Source organism: Brachyhypopomus gauderio, chromosome 9 (assembly GCF_052324685.1).
Source record: "Brachyhypopomus gauderio isolate BG-103 chromosome 9, BGAUD_0.2, whole genome shotgun sequence".
NCBI classification, from domain to species: Eukaryota; Metazoa; Chordata; class Actinopteri; order Gymnotiformes; family Hypopomidae; genus Brachyhypopomus; species Brachyhypopomus gauderio.
The window spans coordinates 9,014,301-9,032,860 of NC_135219.1; the positions used below are offsets into that span (position 1 = coordinate 9,014,301).

General features: G+C 42.0%; 4 protein-coding genes across 8 annotated transcripts in view; all 4 read right to left on the reverse strand.

Moving 5' to 3' along the window:
* The window catches only part of ppp1r13bb (protein phosphatase 1, regulatory subunit 13Bb), a 40,135-nt gene extending 36,428 nt beyond the window's left edge, over positions 1-3,707 (reverse strand). Inside the window, exons 1-2 of the mRNA XM_077016882.1 lie at positions 3,364-3,707; positions 2,842-3,002 (exon numbers count right to left, since the gene is read on the reverse strand). Of these exons, the coding sequence (XP_076872997.1) occupies positions 2,842-2,850 (9 nt within the window). The 5' untranslated portion in view covers positions 2,851-3,002; positions 3,364-3,707. The remainder of the gene's footprint in view (positions 1-2,841; positions 3,003-3,363) is intronic.
* A 1,695-nt stretch (positions 3,708-5,402) lies between these two features.
* On the reverse strand, positions 5,403-7,491 carry atp5mj (ATP synthase membrane subunit j). 2 transcript variants are annotated; one of them, XM_077016191.1, is made up of 4 exons: positions 7,384-7,491; positions 6,526-6,649; positions 6,412-6,432; positions 5,403-5,550 (listed from the first exon to the last, which is right to left on the reverse strand). In XM_077016191.1, the coding sequence occupies exons 2-4, from the start codon at positions 6,647-6,649 to the stop codon at positions 5,537-5,539; spliced, it is 159 nt and encodes a 52-aa protein (XP_076872306.1). In that variant the 5' UTR covers positions 7,384-7,491; the 3' UTR covers positions 5,403-5,536. The 2 variants fall into 2 exon arrangements, with proteins under 2 accessions (XP_076872306.1, XP_076872307.1); XM_077016192.1 differs by having other exon boundaries at positions 6,526-6,669.
* Positions 7,492-8,342: 851 nt separating this feature from the next.
* rd3l (RD3 like) lies at positions 8,343-11,102 on the reverse strand. Its single transcript, XM_077018218.1, has 3 exons — positions 11,056-11,102; positions 9,684-9,977; positions 8,343-9,518 (listed from the first exon to the last, which is right to left on the reverse strand). The coding sequence occupies exons 1-3, from the start codon at positions 11,100-11,102 to the stop codon at positions 9,209-9,211; spliced, it is 651 nt and encodes a 216-aa protein (XP_076874333.1). The 3' UTR covers positions 8,343-9,208.
* Positions 11,103-16,850: 5,748 nt separating this feature from the next.
* The window catches only part of rtn1b (reticulon 1b), a 34,329-nt gene continuing 32,619 nt past the window's right edge, over positions 16,851-18,560 (reverse strand). For all 4 annotated transcript variants that reach the window (XM_077016887.1, XM_077016888.1, XM_077016889.1 and 1 more), the window contains 6 exons: positions 17,818-18,025; positions 17,570-17,708; positions 17,403-17,472; positions 17,248-17,294; positions 17,114-17,172; positions 16,851-17,029 (listed from right to left, as the gene is read on the reverse strand). In XM_077016887.1, coding sequence (XP_076873002.1) covers positions 16,987-17,029; positions 17,114-17,172; positions 17,248-17,294; positions 17,403-17,472; positions 17,570-17,708; positions 17,818-18,025 — 566 coding nt within the window. In that variant the 3' untranslated portion in view covers positions 16,851-16,986. The remainder of the gene's footprint in view (positions 17,030-17,113; positions 17,173-17,247; positions 17,295-17,402; positions 17,473-17,569; positions 17,709-17,817; positions 18,026-18,560) is intronic.

The following is an 18,560-nucleotide window of genomic DNA, read 5'->3' on the forward strand; positions in this document are numbered from 1 at the left end:
GTCCAGACAGATAGCTGGTAGGTGGGGTGGAATGTGCCAAAATGGTCCTTAGGTTTACTCTGAAATTAATACTGTAAATTCAACTCTGAGGTTAATAATCTTCTTGTTTAAGTGTTTGTAAATGCCATAGTCATGTGTGCCAATATGCAATCACATTCTTTGCTTTTTCCAGACAAATAAATGGTAGGCAGTTCTTACTATATAGGTACTTCCCATAATGCATTTCTGCTCTCCCAGCACGAGACAGTAATGTAGGTCAAGGTACATGTGTGTTGTGATGAAGCTACATATAGGCCTTTAACAGTGTCTAAAGTAAAAGGTTCTTTACCATGTGGGTAGCTGATTGTAGTAAACATCCAGTGGGTCAATGGCACATTCACAGTCAATCTCTGGATAATAAGAACCAGCCTGCTTCCATACAGGAGAAATGCACGTCATCAAACTCAAATGCAATGTGAACCTAGGCATCAAACACAATGATGCCTTAAAATAAACAACAATGAAATAATCTATGAAATTAAGTTTTAATAGTGAAAAATTCCTATAATTCTGAGTAAGAGATTAAGTGAGAAATAATATCAGCATTTATTAATTTATTAAGGTTAGTTGCTTTTCAAAATTTATTTTTTGGTTAGCAAGACATGGCCTTGATCATTACTGTTCATGCAGAAAATAATAATAATAATAACACAGCCCTACCCAATATGCTCCCAAAAGAACAGTTGACCACACACTCAACATGAAGAAAATATGAGCAAAAACCATGTTTAAAGAGTATGTTTGATGGGTGAAGCGTTTTACAGTCACAGCAGCATCATAGCTGTCTTTGGCACAAACAAGCTCATGGACAGTCCCTGGGGCCATCTGGAACGAGATGCGTCTGTGTGTGTGTGCACATGTGTGTGTGAGTCAGGGGACTCGCTCTCCTGCCAGAAGACTATAACGTAATATCGAGAGAAGACAGCACATGGAAGCCGGCCACACCCTGACTTTCTCCTTCGTTCCTTCTCTGTTTGGATAAACTTTAATGACAACCCTGGCAAGGGGAGCACGAAAAGCTGCAATTATGCTTTAAAAACAAAAACACAAAGTGTCACTCAAACGTCTTTCTCACAATAAAGCAAGAGAATTCAAGTGTTTACTTCTGCACATACTGAATAAAAACAAAAAATAGATATGCTGACGTATTATACTTTTAACACGAAATGCCCAACTGACATTTACGCTCCAAAGAAAACCTACATGAACTCTTGAAGGGGCACCAAGTCTGTGAGGACTCAAGGGAAAGTCTAGTGGTCAGTTTAATATAAAGGAGTCTATTTGTTACCCTGTGTAAAATATATGATTACCACAGCAGCAATGTGATGGACACAACATGAGCCTGTTACAAATAAGAATGTCGTCACTTAAGCTACTTTTAAATCACTTTTGTTATGTAATAAGGAGATAAAACACAGATTTGAATAGATTCTAAATACCAGGCTGTGAGGATTAGATTAGATTACCATTCCAGGATTTGGCAGGGATTATGACTAGAGTGCACTACTCAATCCAGTCTGTTCTGCATCACTGGTGGTAAATCTTCCCATAATTTTTACAAAGGTCATAAAGAATGATTTAAGATCAGTATTAAGGTCTCAAGATATGATCTTCTTAAAAATGTAATAACTTTGGGTGTACTCACCAAGGTTAATGTTTAAAGATACTAGATTCCTTCAGAGTTAATGACTGACCTCAGATCAGTTTTCCTGCTTGCATATTCTTGGTGCCCTAATCAAACACTGAAAGTTCCACTAGAGCAGTGGGGAAACTTCATGCTTCGCACAAAACATTTACACAATACTTTCTTGGACCCTTTATGTTGTCACTGTACATTAAAAAAATATTTTTGCTTAAAATCAAATCTACATAATCCAAGTAAATCTTTATCAAAGTAAAATTTTGTGTGAAATATCTGGCAGAGTAAAATTCACAGCTTTAGAAATTATAAATACTCCTCTCCAAGTAGTCATCATGCTGGAAATGTCTACATGTACACACCACTGATTTGTTTACTATATGTGTAAACTATACTGGTATTCTACTACTTCAGAATGATCAGAATGCACTATGCTTTATTATACTTCTGATGTGAAGCACTTATAATTACCACTGTCTACGACAAGTCCTATACAAATAAACTTGCATTGCATCATATACCAAAACAGTGTCCTCTCTGAACAGTCCTGGCTCCACTAGATAATACCAAAGAAACCATAAATCCATTACACAGCTAAGAAAACTATCCAGTCTATCCAGTCATGTCAATACCATATAACTAATTACTGCCATTAGTGCTTGATGGGAGGGAAGTGTGGCACCCTTTATCTTGATGTCAGAAGGAGCCCTTCCCGAGGACAGTAAAGACCTTTAACATGTATAAGCACTGAAGTGACCTAAAACGCCATCCTCTCCCAGGTTTCTCAATGACTGAATAACCTCCATTGAGCTTACTAGGGCAGCCTAGTGTGAAACTGAGATAAACTTAGTTCAAGAATGTATTTTCTTCCATAGAGAGACCAAAAGGGACAAAACAGTTCAACACAGCATCACTAAAGCAGGCTCTGACATTTAGATTTCAAGTATGCATCAGCAAACTGATCATTAATGAATTTCTACTCTCAGAGCAGACTGGTGCCAATCCACAACTTTGTGTTTAGTTTTCGTGCTCGGCTGTGGACTGGGCATGAACAGATATTTCCTCGTGAAGAATTCTCACAGGTTCAAGAACCCAGTCCAACTGCACCCCAATATCATACGCAGGAATACCAAGGCAGGTGAATTAGGAGAGCTTAAACTTACTGGCATCATATTTCCCCAGGCGTCAGAGGATCATCAGGGCTTGAGAGAGGTCTTAATGATGGTCTCCAGACTTCTATGCTCCCCCTCAACCTCTTGCACGTTGGACACTTCTTAACACTAATGGTGTACAAGCGTTTCAAGCAGGGACATCCGGGGATCATCTGGGACAGACACACACCACTGGAGTTCAGAAGTGAAACATGAAATAGCCACACCACCTTCACTTCAAATCTCTCGTATGTTGGGTAAGAGGCTCCTGGCTAGTAAACAAAGTGGATCACAGGACACAAACAGAACACGTTCAGCTGGGCCTGTTGATGGTACCTGTGGTCAGGTGGGACAGCTGTCCTACAGGTAAAGGTGTGGACACACGTCGCTACTAAAACGACGTTGGTCAGAAGGCAATAACAGCGGGCAACGTTAGCGAGTCCTGGCCCTGTTCTTCACCTTAAGAAGCTAGCTGGCTGGCTCACGACCAAAATGAATAAAACTATTGTTTATTTTTGTTGTTTTTGTACTCACAAGTCACACGGAGACACCCGCGATGGTCCGTGTTAAGGAGACACTCCGTTCACGCGGGATCCGCGTAACAACGCGGCGCGCGAGACCCACCAAACGCACAGCGAGCTAGCAGCACCAAGCTAACGAGCTAGCGGCCAGCAAAACCAGCGGAGTTTGACCGTCCAACTAAAAACCACACCGGTCTACTATGTCTTCAGAAGGACCAACGACGATACAATAACTATGTAGATAAAAAAACCCTCGAAATGTGTTCTTCCCAGACGAAACGGGGTAGAAACAAACAGGGGCTGCTGTGCCGTGTCGGTTAATGTAGTGACGTGACGACACGTCTCCGTGGAATGCCAGGAACGTGCGCTGCCCGCGAGCGCGTGTGAAATTCTGCACGCTAGTTGACGCAACTGCGCTCCCAGTTACAGTACTCTTCACATTACTCCACATTATACGTTAAGCTGTATATTGTTTTGCAGATACGTTTTAAGCGAATCTAGTCGTTGATATTTAGCTGTAGGGAAACCGCACGCGCAAATTCTCTTCTTAACACAAAAGACATGGTCCCCAAATATATTTGGACAGTTTTTTTTTTTTACACCATGCGCCTGGCCTAAACTTGTGAACATTTTGAGGATGGACACAGGGATACCAGAGACCAAGGAGCAATATGCACACAATTCTAAGTTTATTCAAAACTAATAAAACTTAAAGCTGCCATAAGGGACATAACAAATGAACACAAAGATTATATAATTTAAGGAGTGTTCAGAAAAGGGCGAGGCTAATCCTCTATCTTCCTTTCTTTTTTTGTTGCACTCTTAAGCGCAATCAGTGCGCTTAACATTCAAGAGGGCGGGGTAGAGCTGTAAATGGTCTGCTTAGCCAAGTCAACCAGTCATTAATCTTACAGCGTCCGTGTCAAATCTACAAGCAATGTAGGCCTGCCCTCTGGCTGCCAGAAGCAGCGAGGGCAAAATCAACTACAGTATCTGTTACATTAAAGTAACAGTAGGTAACTCATATAAAATAACTGTCATATTTGCTAAAACTACCATTATGTCCAGACAGTAGTACATAAGACAAATAATCTGTTAAATATGATCAGGCCCTTCTGGCTCTACCTAGTCCTCCTAATGAAATGCTATGTTTCACCGTGTCCAAATTCAAGCAACCAATCAGAGCCAGGATCGTCTGATCAATCACTGCTGGTGCTCCCACTCGCTCAAGCGTAGTCAATGAGCTCGTAAAAACCCACCATGAATAACCACCATAAACTGTTGAGATACATCAAGGATAAACATCGAAGTGCATTTTCAGAAAAAAGATGCCAAGTTAGGCATATTTCTCCTTGACAGGTAGCTAATTACCCCTGTTTTATTTATTTTTGCAACAAACCATGTGAATCTAAGTTACTGTAACACTCCATAATGCATTTCTGAGTTTACTGTAATACTGCAGTCGGACTATTAGCAAGCTTTGAACGAGGCTACTAATAGTAAGTTGTATTTTTAAAGCATATTTAAAGACCAGTATGTATACAAACATACTGGACTAATAAAACAATGATGAATTCATACACAGACACTCTTATTGGTATGGTATTTCCTGTGTAAAGTATTTATTTATTTCTATATGATGTACATTAACATTTCACAACACTGAATGCAGCCACTAGGGAAAGCTTGGGAGGCGGGACCCAGCGCACCGGGGGAGGGGTTCTCACTCAACTGTTAACAATTTTACCGAATGTAGCTTTAAGAAAGAAGCAACTTCTGCAATGACTAATTTCCTGGAAAGCTGCTAGTAGGTACACAATAGTGATTTACTTGCTTATTTACATATTGTAGCCTTCTAACTAATTAAATTCCTCCTGAAAGAATTATATATACACTATACATCTTTTTAATATTATATACACATCACACTGCATATGCATGTACGTTTAACATAATCGATTTGAGCTTCATATTCACAGAGCCACTCCTTTTCCACTTCACACAATCAAAGGCAGTTTCTGGATACCATAAAGAAAATAAACCCATCACACATTTCCCATTGATCCAAACTGAACATTTTATTAATTTCACAGAAACATAGAAAATCATCCTGGAACCAGAAGAGCTTTTCTGGGACACATATACAGGGTGAGGAACAGACGTGAGCACATCACGTGGAGAACTGGTCAGTGTGCAGGCTCTACGGGAACAAGAGAATACGTTTCAACCTAAAAATGAACCTAAATATTATACACAGCAAAGTTATACAGGCTATTAATTAGACCTTACTGACAGAGGAATTAAGACACAAATAGGACAAAATTTCCATGAAAAAAGTGCCACAAACTGAGATTAGCGTGGACCCTCTGAGGTCCCCCCCCCCCACACACACACACACACACACACACACACACACACACACACACACACACACACACACACACAGAAAGTGGACCATAAAATCTATATAACCCGTTGAATGTATAAACTGCAACTGGAACATTTCTGACATTTGTCATTATGGTGTTCTTGTGATACAACCATACCCTTATTAGCATGTATTATTACTGAGCATTTGTTTATAAATTGGTGATGACAGAAGGAATCTTTTTAAAAGATCACAAGGGCACATGCAGCAACGAATAATAAATCTTGATTTCCTAATTTTCGAGTACATATTCTTTCCAAAATTGTTTAAGGTCATTCTTGCTCTGAGAACAGGTTTTACAAAACTGGTACCTTTGGACAGGTTGCAAAGTGTTTAATAGCCTTGTACTCATTTCCTATTAACCCCATTATAAGCCTCCTGATGAGACACAGTTGGTAGAAAATTGCTAATAACAGTGTCAGTCATCAGAAAACATTTCTCTAATCAGAGCTTGCCACAAATGACTACCCTTGTAGAAATTTCAAAATAAAAAATTTGATCATTCAGCACATACATTATAATGTAATGTAATAACACCGCCTAAAATGTTATAAATGCTTATTTGTAGCTATACATTATTTACAGTTTCCTAATAGCAGTCTGGTTAATAAATGGGGAGCAACAAATACTTACTAGACTTCACTGCTTTCTTTCCTAGAGGAAAAAAACAACATATAGGGATTTGGTCATCTGGACACAGTACAGCAATCAATACAATTATACCTCCCCCCAAAATAACCTTCTTACCTCCATAGGAAACTTTGTAGTAAAGGTAAGTCATGATTCCCACCCCAACCCACAGCTCCTGGTAAGCCTTGGTATAGTACGGGCCTAACCTAGACCACCAGCCAGCAAATGCAGCTCCTGCCATCTAATGGACAGAACAGAGAACTGTATGCAGAAAATGAACGTAAACCCCTGTAACCCCTGTGCACAGCAAGAATAACATCCGAAAAAAACAAAAGTATCGCATTATTTGAAGATAAGGGTGTTCTAACATTAATTTACGTAAGTACCTTATAATTATTTTTAAATCATTAACCAGGTAAGCACACAACCACAACATAATTCGTATTAAAGTGAGCGTAAGTTAAGGTTTAAATAAAACAGCCAACCTACATCTCAGATGCAGAATTTACACATCTACACGGAGTGACACGAATCAAGTAGGACAGAGATGTACTAAAGTCAAAGTCAAATTTATTTATATAGCTTTTTTTACAACACATGTCACAAAGCAGCTTTACAATCGTATGGGTCCATATTCAATACACATAATTAAATAAACCCTAGTATCTGATGCGTGGGTCCTGCTAATATCAGTCACATCACGACATGGTGCGGAGTTATGAATATATTTTAAGTAACGTACCCGACGTAGATGTTTATATGAAGATACGCAGAGAATTTCACCAAGTTTGGTTTGAATCACACTAGCTGGAGGAGCTAATCACGCTAACGCTAGCTGTCTTGTTAGGCCTTACCCGAACAAAAACTATTTGATATCATTCTTAACACGGACAAGATTATTTATTTGTGACAGTTTCATCTCGTGAAACACAGTTCGTGTACTCATTAACGTATTTTGGGGTTGTTGTGACTCACCTCTAAAATGTAGTTTTTCTGGATCAGAACACGAAGGTCACTGTTCTGTAGGAGCCCGCAAGTGGAGAGACGCAGAGGAAGCGCAAACCAACTTTCCGGTTTAATGCGTTTAGGGACACATCAAAATAAAAGTCTTTATTCGTCGTGTATAATATTGAGAGGTGGATGTTCCAGGTTCAGAAAGTAAAAGTCCTCACCAAGATATTGCTCAGGCATCCTGGATTGTGTTGATTCCACTAATTTTACTTGGTTTGCGCTAATTCTAAAATCCAGCAAGCTTAAGTAAAATCCTGGGAAGGAGTTTCACTTTCTGAACCTGGAATATCCACCTCTGGTAATATTTACTCTAAGGCAGGGGTGTTCAAACTTTTTGCAGTGAGGGCCAGATTTGTTGAGGCGATCATGTGTGGGGGCCATTCGTGTGTGTGTGTGTGTGTGTGTGTCTGCCCTCTTGTGACACTGAGCCACAAGAGGGCAGTGTTTACTGAGATTAAGTCACAAAAATAAGAGCAATATATGTTGCAAGAATTAAGGACAAAAATTAGAACAGAAAAATGTTTCATCATGTAACACATTGCAATGTACCATCATATTCTTTATGAGCTGGCAATATGATTCTTTTCTAAAGAATACAAATGACTAAAAATGTTTTATAATGTGCAGTTTCCTCATTGACTAAGAATATTAATATACCACCATGTCTATTTACGATACCAGCAAATATCAGATTTGATGTTTTTTGCATTTTCCCCAACGATGACTAAATGACTAAATGTTTTTCCTGTGCAGTAGCAATATATATGTACATCCATGTGTAGAGAGACACTTATTATATGAAGAAAAATACATCAGGAGTAACAGCAGGGCTCTGGTTGCTGATAATGAAACAGCACTGTTAAATGTAACAGGCTGTAAAGGTAAAATGTGACTCCTCTGTTCAGTACTACCTGAGTCTGGAATCATAAAGCATCCTCATTCTCACACTTCATCTGCAGTCTGCAAATATGGAGTCATATTCCACCTACCCTCTACACAGAAAGGAAAAACACAAGCAGTTTTGATGTAGATAATGTATGCACACATAACTCTCTGAGCAAAAAACTGTGTTATTCCTGGTTACATGCTAGGAGGAAGACAGAGCTTCACAAAGCTGTGCTGTCCTCTCCCCTCAGGCAAATCTCCATGCTGAAATACACAAATATACCAGAAAAGGGGCGGATTAGGCTATGGAAGTGGGTTGGTTATGTGTGTGTGTGTGTGTGTGTGTGTGTGTGCGTGCATGTATCTGTGTGTGTGCGTGTGCTTGTTTGTTGATAACAATTTTCTTCACACTGGCCAAAAATGTGCATGTGCATTTTTCTGCTTATTGGGCAAAGTTACTAGAAAATAAATTTGCATATTCATATTCATATTTCACTAGAAGCACAAAGACATATATTCATATCCACATTTTACAAGGAAATGAGTAGGCATATACACATATATTTTCATTTAGTTTAGAAGCAGTTTGTGCTAAATAGAATATATAAAATTATATATACTTTATTGTGTTTTATGACTAAATACAAGGCTTGTGTACATCTTCTCTATGTATTAGTGCAGGTCTTTGTCCACCAGGACTATGAAGTATTTTCACTTGGCCTTCTGTCTTGATCTGTTTCTGAGAAACCACCAGCTCCTAATATTTTCAGTATTCAAATCTATGGCTTATAAACTGGCTCTCACTGCTGGCCTCAGTGTTTTCCTGGCTGTGTGTCGAGGAGAATGTTGTGCATGGAGGAAGGACACAGTGGCCATCAGGGTTTCTCTGCGATATTTTTGGCCTTCACAGTGTAGTGCTGTAGGACATGCAGCAGGGCAGACAGTCTCTTTGGACAGTGTAGGGGCAGGCACAGCGCACGTGTCTGTCCACGTAGCTGGAGACGGTAGGGATCTCTCCTCTAGAACCTTCCTGGAGGTCAGGTGAGGGTGGGGCAGGGGAAGAGGAAACAGGAAGTAGCCCTGTTGGGTATGGAGGCGAGGGACGCCTGTGTCCGGCCTTTTCCTGTCTCCTTAGGAAATCATTCAGCACCTGCTTGAAGACACACGCTACCTCCCAGGGAAGGACGTCACTGTGAGCCAGAATCTCACGGAACCTTGAAACAGCGCTAACAGTTACTAAAATATCTTAAAAACACAGCAGGATAAAAGTTTATTTTACATTTAGCACAGCACTCTGTATACTGAGTTAATGCCATAGGGCTATTAATGTTGAGTCAATAACCCTTGCACACACAAACACACCGGTACACTAAGCGTACCTGGACAGCACGCAGACAGTGTGGGAGGCCGGAATGCAGGCACAGAGTCGTTCGAGTTGCCGACGCTCAGAGGCCGGCACCGGGCTGAACGAGCCAGGGCGTCCGCGTCCCACAGTGCCTTGGGAGAAGCAACCCTGCAGCTCTTTCTCCAGCACCTGTCGCTCCATCTGCTCCTTCTGCCACAGCAGCTCCTGCATTAACTCCTGAGCGGGGCCCCCAGGGGCCAGGGAACCTGCTCCCTGCTCACCCTCAACATGGGGCCATTTCAGCCATGCCAGGAAGGGTACTGCCGGCCTGAGGAAGGGGTCAGAGAGACGAGGACACAGTACCACATGATTTTAGAGAAATTTCTCTGATTTTTTCTTAACACAAGTTTGTTCTTTTCTCTCTTCCACCAAGTCGGAAACTATAATGAATTCTATTAAGTGGTATAGAAAGTCGTTCACTCTTCTCTGTCATTGCTGGAGCTGCAGATGGTACCTCTCGATGACGCTGTGGGGTTAAGACCTTCAGGACAAGCAGACCCGTAGTGCTTCTTTAATGCTTCTCTTTCCATTGTTCCTCATCACAATAAATAATTTTTACATCCTCAGGAAGAGCTTCAGAAACCAAATGGAGAAGTCAGATGGAGAAAAAAGCTTCAGGTCCTTCACATGACCGATATCTCAACTGGGGCTACACAACTACATTAAACACCTGTAGCCATTTTGGAAAGATGGAAGGAAATCTGTTGTTTAGCTGCAATGCATGTGAGTGTGACAGTGAAGCAAGGCAGCGTAAACACAAGGCAGAATACAAATAAAGAAAATATAAAATAATATATAATAAAAAAAAATGTAATCAAATCTTAATATAAAATAACATAAAAAGTGCAAAGCTAAAAAAAAACATTCATCAGAAGGTACAATCATAAGTTTAATTGCACGCAATCATAAGGTGTAATTGCACACACACACACACACACACACACACACACACACACACACACACACACACACACACTGTTTACATCATATTGCCACTGCACTGAACTGTCATCGGCAACAAAAACGAGCTCAACAGGCAGATAAATGCTGCTTATTTGAATAGAACACATTAAACATTTCAGCTTTGCCACACGCTACTGCAAGGGTAAAAAACTACAGGACCAGTGTTAATTAAACCAAGAGAAGTGAAGGCATGGGGGAAATAAAAAAACATGTTACAGATGAGCAAGAAATAATAAAAGGAAAAGCAGATAAAGGAAACAGGGATACAGCTCACAGTGCCCACCAGCACAGCACATAATCAAACTAGAACGAAGCTCAGTGTTACGCAGCCTGCAGGAGGCAGGATGTTCAAGCTGTGAAGGACAGAAGTAAGACATCCTCACCTGGCTGGAGGAAGATGTGGAGTAAGACTGTGGTACTGGGAACCCATGCAGTCGCCGGTGGAAACGTGAGCAACTCCTGGATGGTGAAACAAAGATGAACAGAACCAAGACACCGTGGAGCTATAGCCAACAAAATATGGCAACAATAGAAAAATTAGGTAATGGAGACAGATGTATGGAAAAATACAAACATGAGAGAGAGAGAGAGAGAGAGAGAGAGAGAGAGAAGGAGAGAGAGAGAATGCTCAGAGGCACGGTGATGGCAGTGTATATGCCAGTGCTGGATAAAGTTGAGAGCAGGAGTGTGACTTCCTCCCGTGCCCACTGTGAACTGCCTTCTGTTTCTCTGCTCTGATAACCAGCCTATTCTGACCCTGTTTCCCACTCACGCACAAACACACACACACATGCACACACACCACACATGCACACTCACACAAACACACACATGCTGGCACACATGCGCATGCTCACACACATGCACACTCGTGTATACACACACACACACACACACACACACACACACACACTCTGCTGTGTGAGTTAAGTGAGCGTGCTAGTCGATGTTACACTCAACAGAGCCCTCGAGCGGCACAGTGAAGTGTGCAGTGATGGCTCTTTTCCCTTCTAACCAAATCCGCTTGTGACTAACACTAAAATCAGCTCGAGGACAGAGCACAAATAGAGTGTCAGCCTATAGGGTGTCTTGGTGCCAAGCAGGCTTACACTAACAAGAGAGAGATGGCGAGGAAGGCCTTGGAAGCCCCAGGCCAAACAAAGACAAAAAGCCCAGTGTACCAGTGTAAAGCAGGACCACGGACAGACAGGGATTTGGCAGGACTGAATAAGCCACGTGTGTGAGAGCAGAGACTTGGGACTGGAAACTCTAACTGGGAAAGGAAGTGTACTGTACGGCTCTCGTGGCCATCTTAGAAATAACTATAAGAAATAAAGGATATCGTGCCCATTGCAAATGGCAATGAAAGTCTTCATGTGGACGTTTCAGGCTGTAACAGTATTCCTGCAGAACCCATTCAGGGCCAGATATGCCCCTTCACAGAGCAGCTGGAGGACATATGGAGGCCTCTGGGTGGCCTACTGGCCTACTGGCCTCTCCGTCCTCACGAGACCAGTAATCACAGTGCTGCACCTGGTACTGGTTCTGTTACAGACTGGGTCTGACCTGAGACCTCTGTACTCTTCATATGAACAAAAGGGCTTGATCTCCATCTGCACATATGTCATGTGGATTAGCGGGGCTTGTCTGAGCAGGCAAGGGAGCTCATTAGACCATTAGACCATGTTTCATTTAATTTAACTCACATATTTTCATTTATTGACTATTCTTGTTTGCTTGAAGAATTTTCTCTACGTTGAGGTAGATTTAGATTATTTGGAATGCGAATAAATCTGGACATAGATTAAATTGAACTGAATTGAAGTCTAGTGGATAAATCTAGGGGATATACTCTAGTGGATAAATCTTGTGGATAAGTTGTGTTTCATGGAGCATCATCCCGGTTTTGAGCACTTATTTGACATTTACACGTTCTGACAGTGCCATCTCTTGAAAAAGGGAGGTTTTGGAGATTTATGAAGAGGTGGAAGCCTCATTCCATGTGTGCTCCAGTGTCACTGAACTCTATTTAGACAACCATCATTATATTTGATGATGATGATGAGATCATGGTGTGTGTGTATGAAAGGTGCTATATCAATAGATTATTATTATTATTATTATATTTGTCAGTCTGTTTGTGTGCACATGATGTACACATGCACTTGTGTGTGTAATCCTGAAGCAGCACTGCAATGATGACAGTGTGTACATCACATTAAAGATGTAACCACATGACCCAGTTAGCAGAGCCACAGCTGGACCAGTGCAACTGGTAAAGATAAACTGGTAAACTGGTAAAGGCTGTGGTGCACATGTGCCCAGAGTGGTGGTTAGCCCTAACCCGGCACTCACAGCCTCAGGTCTGGGAATCAAACCCACGACCCTCCGGTCACAAGACCAGTTCCCTACCACCAAGCCATGACTGCCAAAGATGCAGTTAGCTAGACCTCTATCTGCACTTTGCAGTTAAACCAACCTAACAAATATGACAAACCAGTCTAACAAATATTTTCACTCATAAAGGTGTATTGAGTCAGACTCTGAATGGTAAGAGATGTGATTATGATTAATACCCATAACATAAATCTGAGGTATGTGTTAATACTTTAATTACTGAACAAGCCCTAACAATGCATAAATCAAAAAAATTTAATATTTAAAAATGTGTTTAAACACACACACACACAGAGATGCAGCTAGACAGAGCTAGACTTGCTCATATTTTATATGAGTTGATCTTATCAGTTACATTTCTAGATTAGTTCCGTTCTTAAGTGTCAGTCTGCAGTCTCCATACAGAGTGGACTATGAGAGGATTATACCCCCTGCCCACCCCTCACCCCCCATAGTGGTATTTGTGCCAGTGGCAGGGCAACAGTGCTGGGACAGTGATGACGGGCATGCTTACAATAGCTTGATTCCTACACTAGGGGGCAGTGTTTACATTTGTACAAACGAGAAGAACGGGAATAAATGATTGTTGTTTTCCTGTGTTTGAGTAATTTCAGTTTCATATTTCATATATTTCAATTAAGCATCGCAATGACATATTTTGTAACCCCTCAGATCCTATTGAATTATTAACACTTCTGTTTTATTAAACCAACATAATCATCAAGAAGGAAAACTCGTGCTGGTGAATGCAATCAAAGTTTGTTTGCAACCCGCTCTGGTATTACACATTTCCACACACCTAGTGCAATAGGCCTACAACATTGTGTGGAGCCATAACTGTATAGTGTTTGTGAAAAGTGCTCCCTCTACACGACATAACACCACTCTGCAGATTCAAAAACAGAAATGAGAAGCCAGACCACAGTTGTCCTCAACCATTGCCTTTTTGTTGTTGTTCTAGTTGTAGGGCGCGCAAGTTAAAACAGTTTTCACTTGTCAGTCGAGTTTTGCTTTGAGCAGTCTGTGTCCTCCGCTCAGTTGACCTTTCTCCGGCCACGGAGCACTGGCTTTTGTGACTACAGCCCTGTCGCTTTGACTCACACGTTGCTGTTTGCGCTGGAACCAAGCGGTCATGAGGACAGGACCTTTCTTGGGTGAATGGTAGAGTGATCACCAGACTTCCAGTTCTGGGAAGAACATTATAATAGACCCAGCAAGACCAGGGCACCGTGCTGCTTGCTGTGTTCCTGCACTTAATTTCACAAATGACTGGAGTCAAACACAATATCTACAGTAATTAATGGTAATACATTTTTTAATGTTACAATGTATCAATTCCAAAAGTGACAAATGAAAAATAAATAAGGACTGGACTGGCGGTCCTTGCACTGGCTATCACAGCGTGCTTTTGTATTTCTATGGCCTGTCTGACTGATCGACTCTGACCATCTAAATGCAACCGAAACGGTTCTGTGCTAGACTGTCACCTTCCATCATTTCCGCTTTGCTGCCATTGATAACTTTCTAGCAACCCGTCAGCGCCGTTTTATTACGTTCAACATCCCTCTGCCGCACCCTCCTGGGTCATCGGGCATTTTGGTTCTTGCAGGTGCTGTTCCGCCTCTCCACCAGCAGAGGGACCACAAACACCAATTGTATCAGAGACCGATGCAGCGCTTATATTCTTGTACCGGTGTATTCGGGGCCATTTCTGGTCCTGTGCTTTGTAATCACCAGTAGACACGGAAATGTAAGTGATTGACTACTTTGCTGACCTGAAGCAAATAGATAAAGAGATGGTGGTGACTTTGTAGTAAGTCTGGCCTTTGAGGCGTATATGGTTTGCGTGCTTAAGCATTATGACATAAATTAACTACTACTGATACAAACACAGGAAGCTTTCATTTCTAATCGAGTTCCATAGATAACAATACACTAGTTATGCTGAGACAGGTCCATTAATATATTCTACAAATCTGTTACTGTTCTCAAGGGCGAGACAACGTATTACAAAGTATTGAGATAACAATTTGTTGATTATCATATAAATGACCATGTTTGCCTATTGAAACTCCTCTTCTGAAGTGGAATGTTAGTTATACTTATTTCTAGGGTGATTTTTTTCATGACAGCATTGCTAAATAAAAACAATACTTCTTGAAGACAATATATCTTTTGGTCAGTGTTTTTAATTACCATTCTTATTTTCTAAATAATATTTTTAGAAACATTATTGTTGAAGCAAATTAGATATTCAAAACATGCCATTTCTAACCGATAGTTATATTTTATTCTTGGCTCCAGATTTAGAAGATAGCAACACCAGAACCACCAGACCACTATAAAAGCACCTGAATCTTTAAATATTGTTGCAAAGACTCTTGCAAGGACCCGGTGTCTTCGGTCGCAACAATACTGTGGTGATCTTACGGATTCCTGGTGGGCTGAGGTACGAACTGCTGTGCTGTCATGGCTGGCAGCTCTCTGAACAACTCAGCATCCCCATCCGTGCCACCTGCCCCTGGCACAGGAGAGAAGGAGTGTGTGGCACAGTGGAACGTGTGTTTGTGTGTGAGAGCTGCAATGCTCAAATCTTAAAATGTTCTGAGCTCCACGGCTTCTGTCCCTGGTACTTCCCCAAGTTCACATGTCTTATATCTTATATTTGAGTACATTAATTATATAAACAACATCCTGTTCATTGTGTAAATATTACTTTATCTATTTCAGTGGAAATCCTTTATTATTTGGAAAACGGTGCATGCATGGGGAATGAGTTCACCTCATGTAGGACCATCTCATGGTACTACAGAACCAAACCACTTTTCAAATAACGTTTTCAGACAATATACATTTAAGAACATTTATTTTCGCATTCAGTAACGAGTACATTTTAAGTGCAAATAGTTAAGAGTCCATGGCTAAGAAGAACTACAGTCAACATAGTACAAAGATGGACAGAATCACCAAAGCTGGCATTCGTTCACTTGAAGCTTTCTCCTCCTCCGTCTCTCTCATTCACTTACATTTTATTTCAAAGTTAACGACAGTACCTAAAACATGAGTCTGTGTAGTTCCTGCAACAAATTAAATATATAAAAAAACACTACAAGGTAGTTGACCATACCTAATCAGGACATTGCTAAATATTTGCTGCTGTTCCACATAAAGAAGGTAAACCTTGGCAGATCCACGCGGCTAGCTGATAATTAATATTTACGTTTATATGTTTCCAGGTATACTGAAAGAACAGAAGCCCTACCCACTGCTCCAGAGACAAAAGAAGCTGTTTTTTTTGCGTTTTTCCTTGAAGAAGAAGAGACTATCACAGGAGAGCACTAAAGCTGAAGAGATCTTTCACACACTACAGAGAAACGTCTTCAGCACAGCTGAGAAAGCCAAGAACAAAGGGATCCAGAAGAAAGGGCGGAATGCGTCAGCACTTAAGACTCTTGACTTCATGCACTTAATAAGCAACAGAAAAAAACACATCTAGGTTTTTTTGGTGGTTTTACTTCCTTTTTTTCCTTTTTATTTCACCTTATTCCTATTTTTATTCCCATGATTCATTGTTTTATTTTTCTCAGTAGAGCTTAGTGCTTGAGTGTCTTCTTTTCTCTAGGGTTACTGGGCGCGGATGGGACTCGACTGAAGCTCTAGACACCACAGTGTGCACGAAGTAGAACTATGCTCCAGTAACTTGAATGTGTGTGTGTGTGTGTGTGTGTGTGTGTGTGTGTGTGTGTGTGTGTGTGTGTGTGTGTGTGTGTGTGTGTGTGTGTGTGTGTGTGTGTGTGTGTGTGTGTGGACGTGCATGTGTGTGTTGGGCAACCCTCTGACCAACAGGAAACTCTTGCTTGGTAATAAGGGGAGAGGTGGTCAGAGTTTCCCAGCACTCCTCTTGGGCTCCCTGGACTTCACTCCGCCTTCCGCTTGGCTCCAGGAATCTTCTCCTGGATCCTGTCCAATCAAACGCACACACCATAAGATACAGTGAACGTTCCTGGATAAGGGCACCAAGCAGAAGGAACCAACTGGACTTACTTCCCCACCACCGAGTTTACTTGAGTCCTTACTAGTCCCAAATACTGGTCAATCTGTGCCTACAGACAGACAGAGATTAGACACAGAAACCAGAGATGCACCAGAGACAAGAATAGTATATTTCCGTTGCTTACCTGGTATTTCTCATAGACCACAGGCATAGAGAACATCGACACCACAGCTACAAAAAGGAGTGAAAAGATACCATCAGAATATTCCAGCAATTTGCAATGCTACAAAAAAAAAAGGTTGAGAATTCAAGGCGGCGTTTGGGGAGTTGAGGTCTTACCCATGATGAGGAGAGTGAGTCCGTTGAAGAGAGCGCCTACATAGGTCAACAACCACATGAGCACTGCGAACTGAGCAGAGAACAGCCGGCATTAGCGTGAGTGCTCCCTCTAGACCTGCAACAACATCAGCTAATGCTGGCGCTCTGTAGACGTGTGTCTGTGTCACCTTTAGTGAATCCACCAGGTCTTGCACCAGGAAGAGTCTGCGTAGCTCCTTCAGGGTGCTGTTCACGTAGTACTGGGTCTTCTCCGCATACCTCTGCATCTGGTCGTGGGACAGTGAGATCTCAATCTCCAGGTAGGACCTGCATGGAGACACCAGCCGTTAGCCTCCTTGGGAAAAGGCACGTGACAGGACAGGACGGGGCAGGACAGGACGGGGCAGGACACGCGTGCGGACGCGGCGGGACTCACTTAAAGGGGTGTCCTTCGTCCGTCTTCTGCACGGCCTGCAGCACGGACTTGTAGACTCTGAAGCTGATGGTGGCGGAGAGGGCGGCGAGCGCCAGGTAGGCGATAACGCTGACCACGCTGAACTGGGTCAGGGAGAAGAGCAGCAGCAGGACGCTGCTGAACACCAGACCCGTCTGCTTCAGGTCCCGCCAGTACAACAGCTCCATCGCTAGAGAGGGGTACGCAGGGAGAGAGGGAGGGAGAGAGGGAGGGAGGGAGGGAGGGAGAGAGGGAGGGAGGGAGGGAGAGTACGTGTAACTCAGCGCCCTGGGAGGTTCTCTCGACCAGAAGTGAATCATCCTGAAATCATCTTTGGGTCAGAACCGCCAGGAACACAAAAGAAGAATCAAAGCAAAGAACCTTGCAGACAAAATGTTATGTAAGTGCTCCAAATAATTTCAGTCAACCTGCAGAACATGTGAAAATTCAGGCAGTAGCTTTTTTTTGTGTGTGTTTTTGTTCCACGTTCACTATATTTCTCCGTATTTCCATCATACTCTCCCTCGTCTTGGTCGGGGGGGCCTAATCCTCACCACAGGGCAGCACGGTGGCCATGACAACAGCCTGGGAGGAGGGGCTCAGAAGAGGAAGCTACCATGACTTTAGCGTGGATGAGGTCCTACACACTAACATGGTGCTCTTTTCCAAGTGACAATTGCCATGGTAACATCATATTTTCCCCAAACATCAGGGCTTCTAAAATA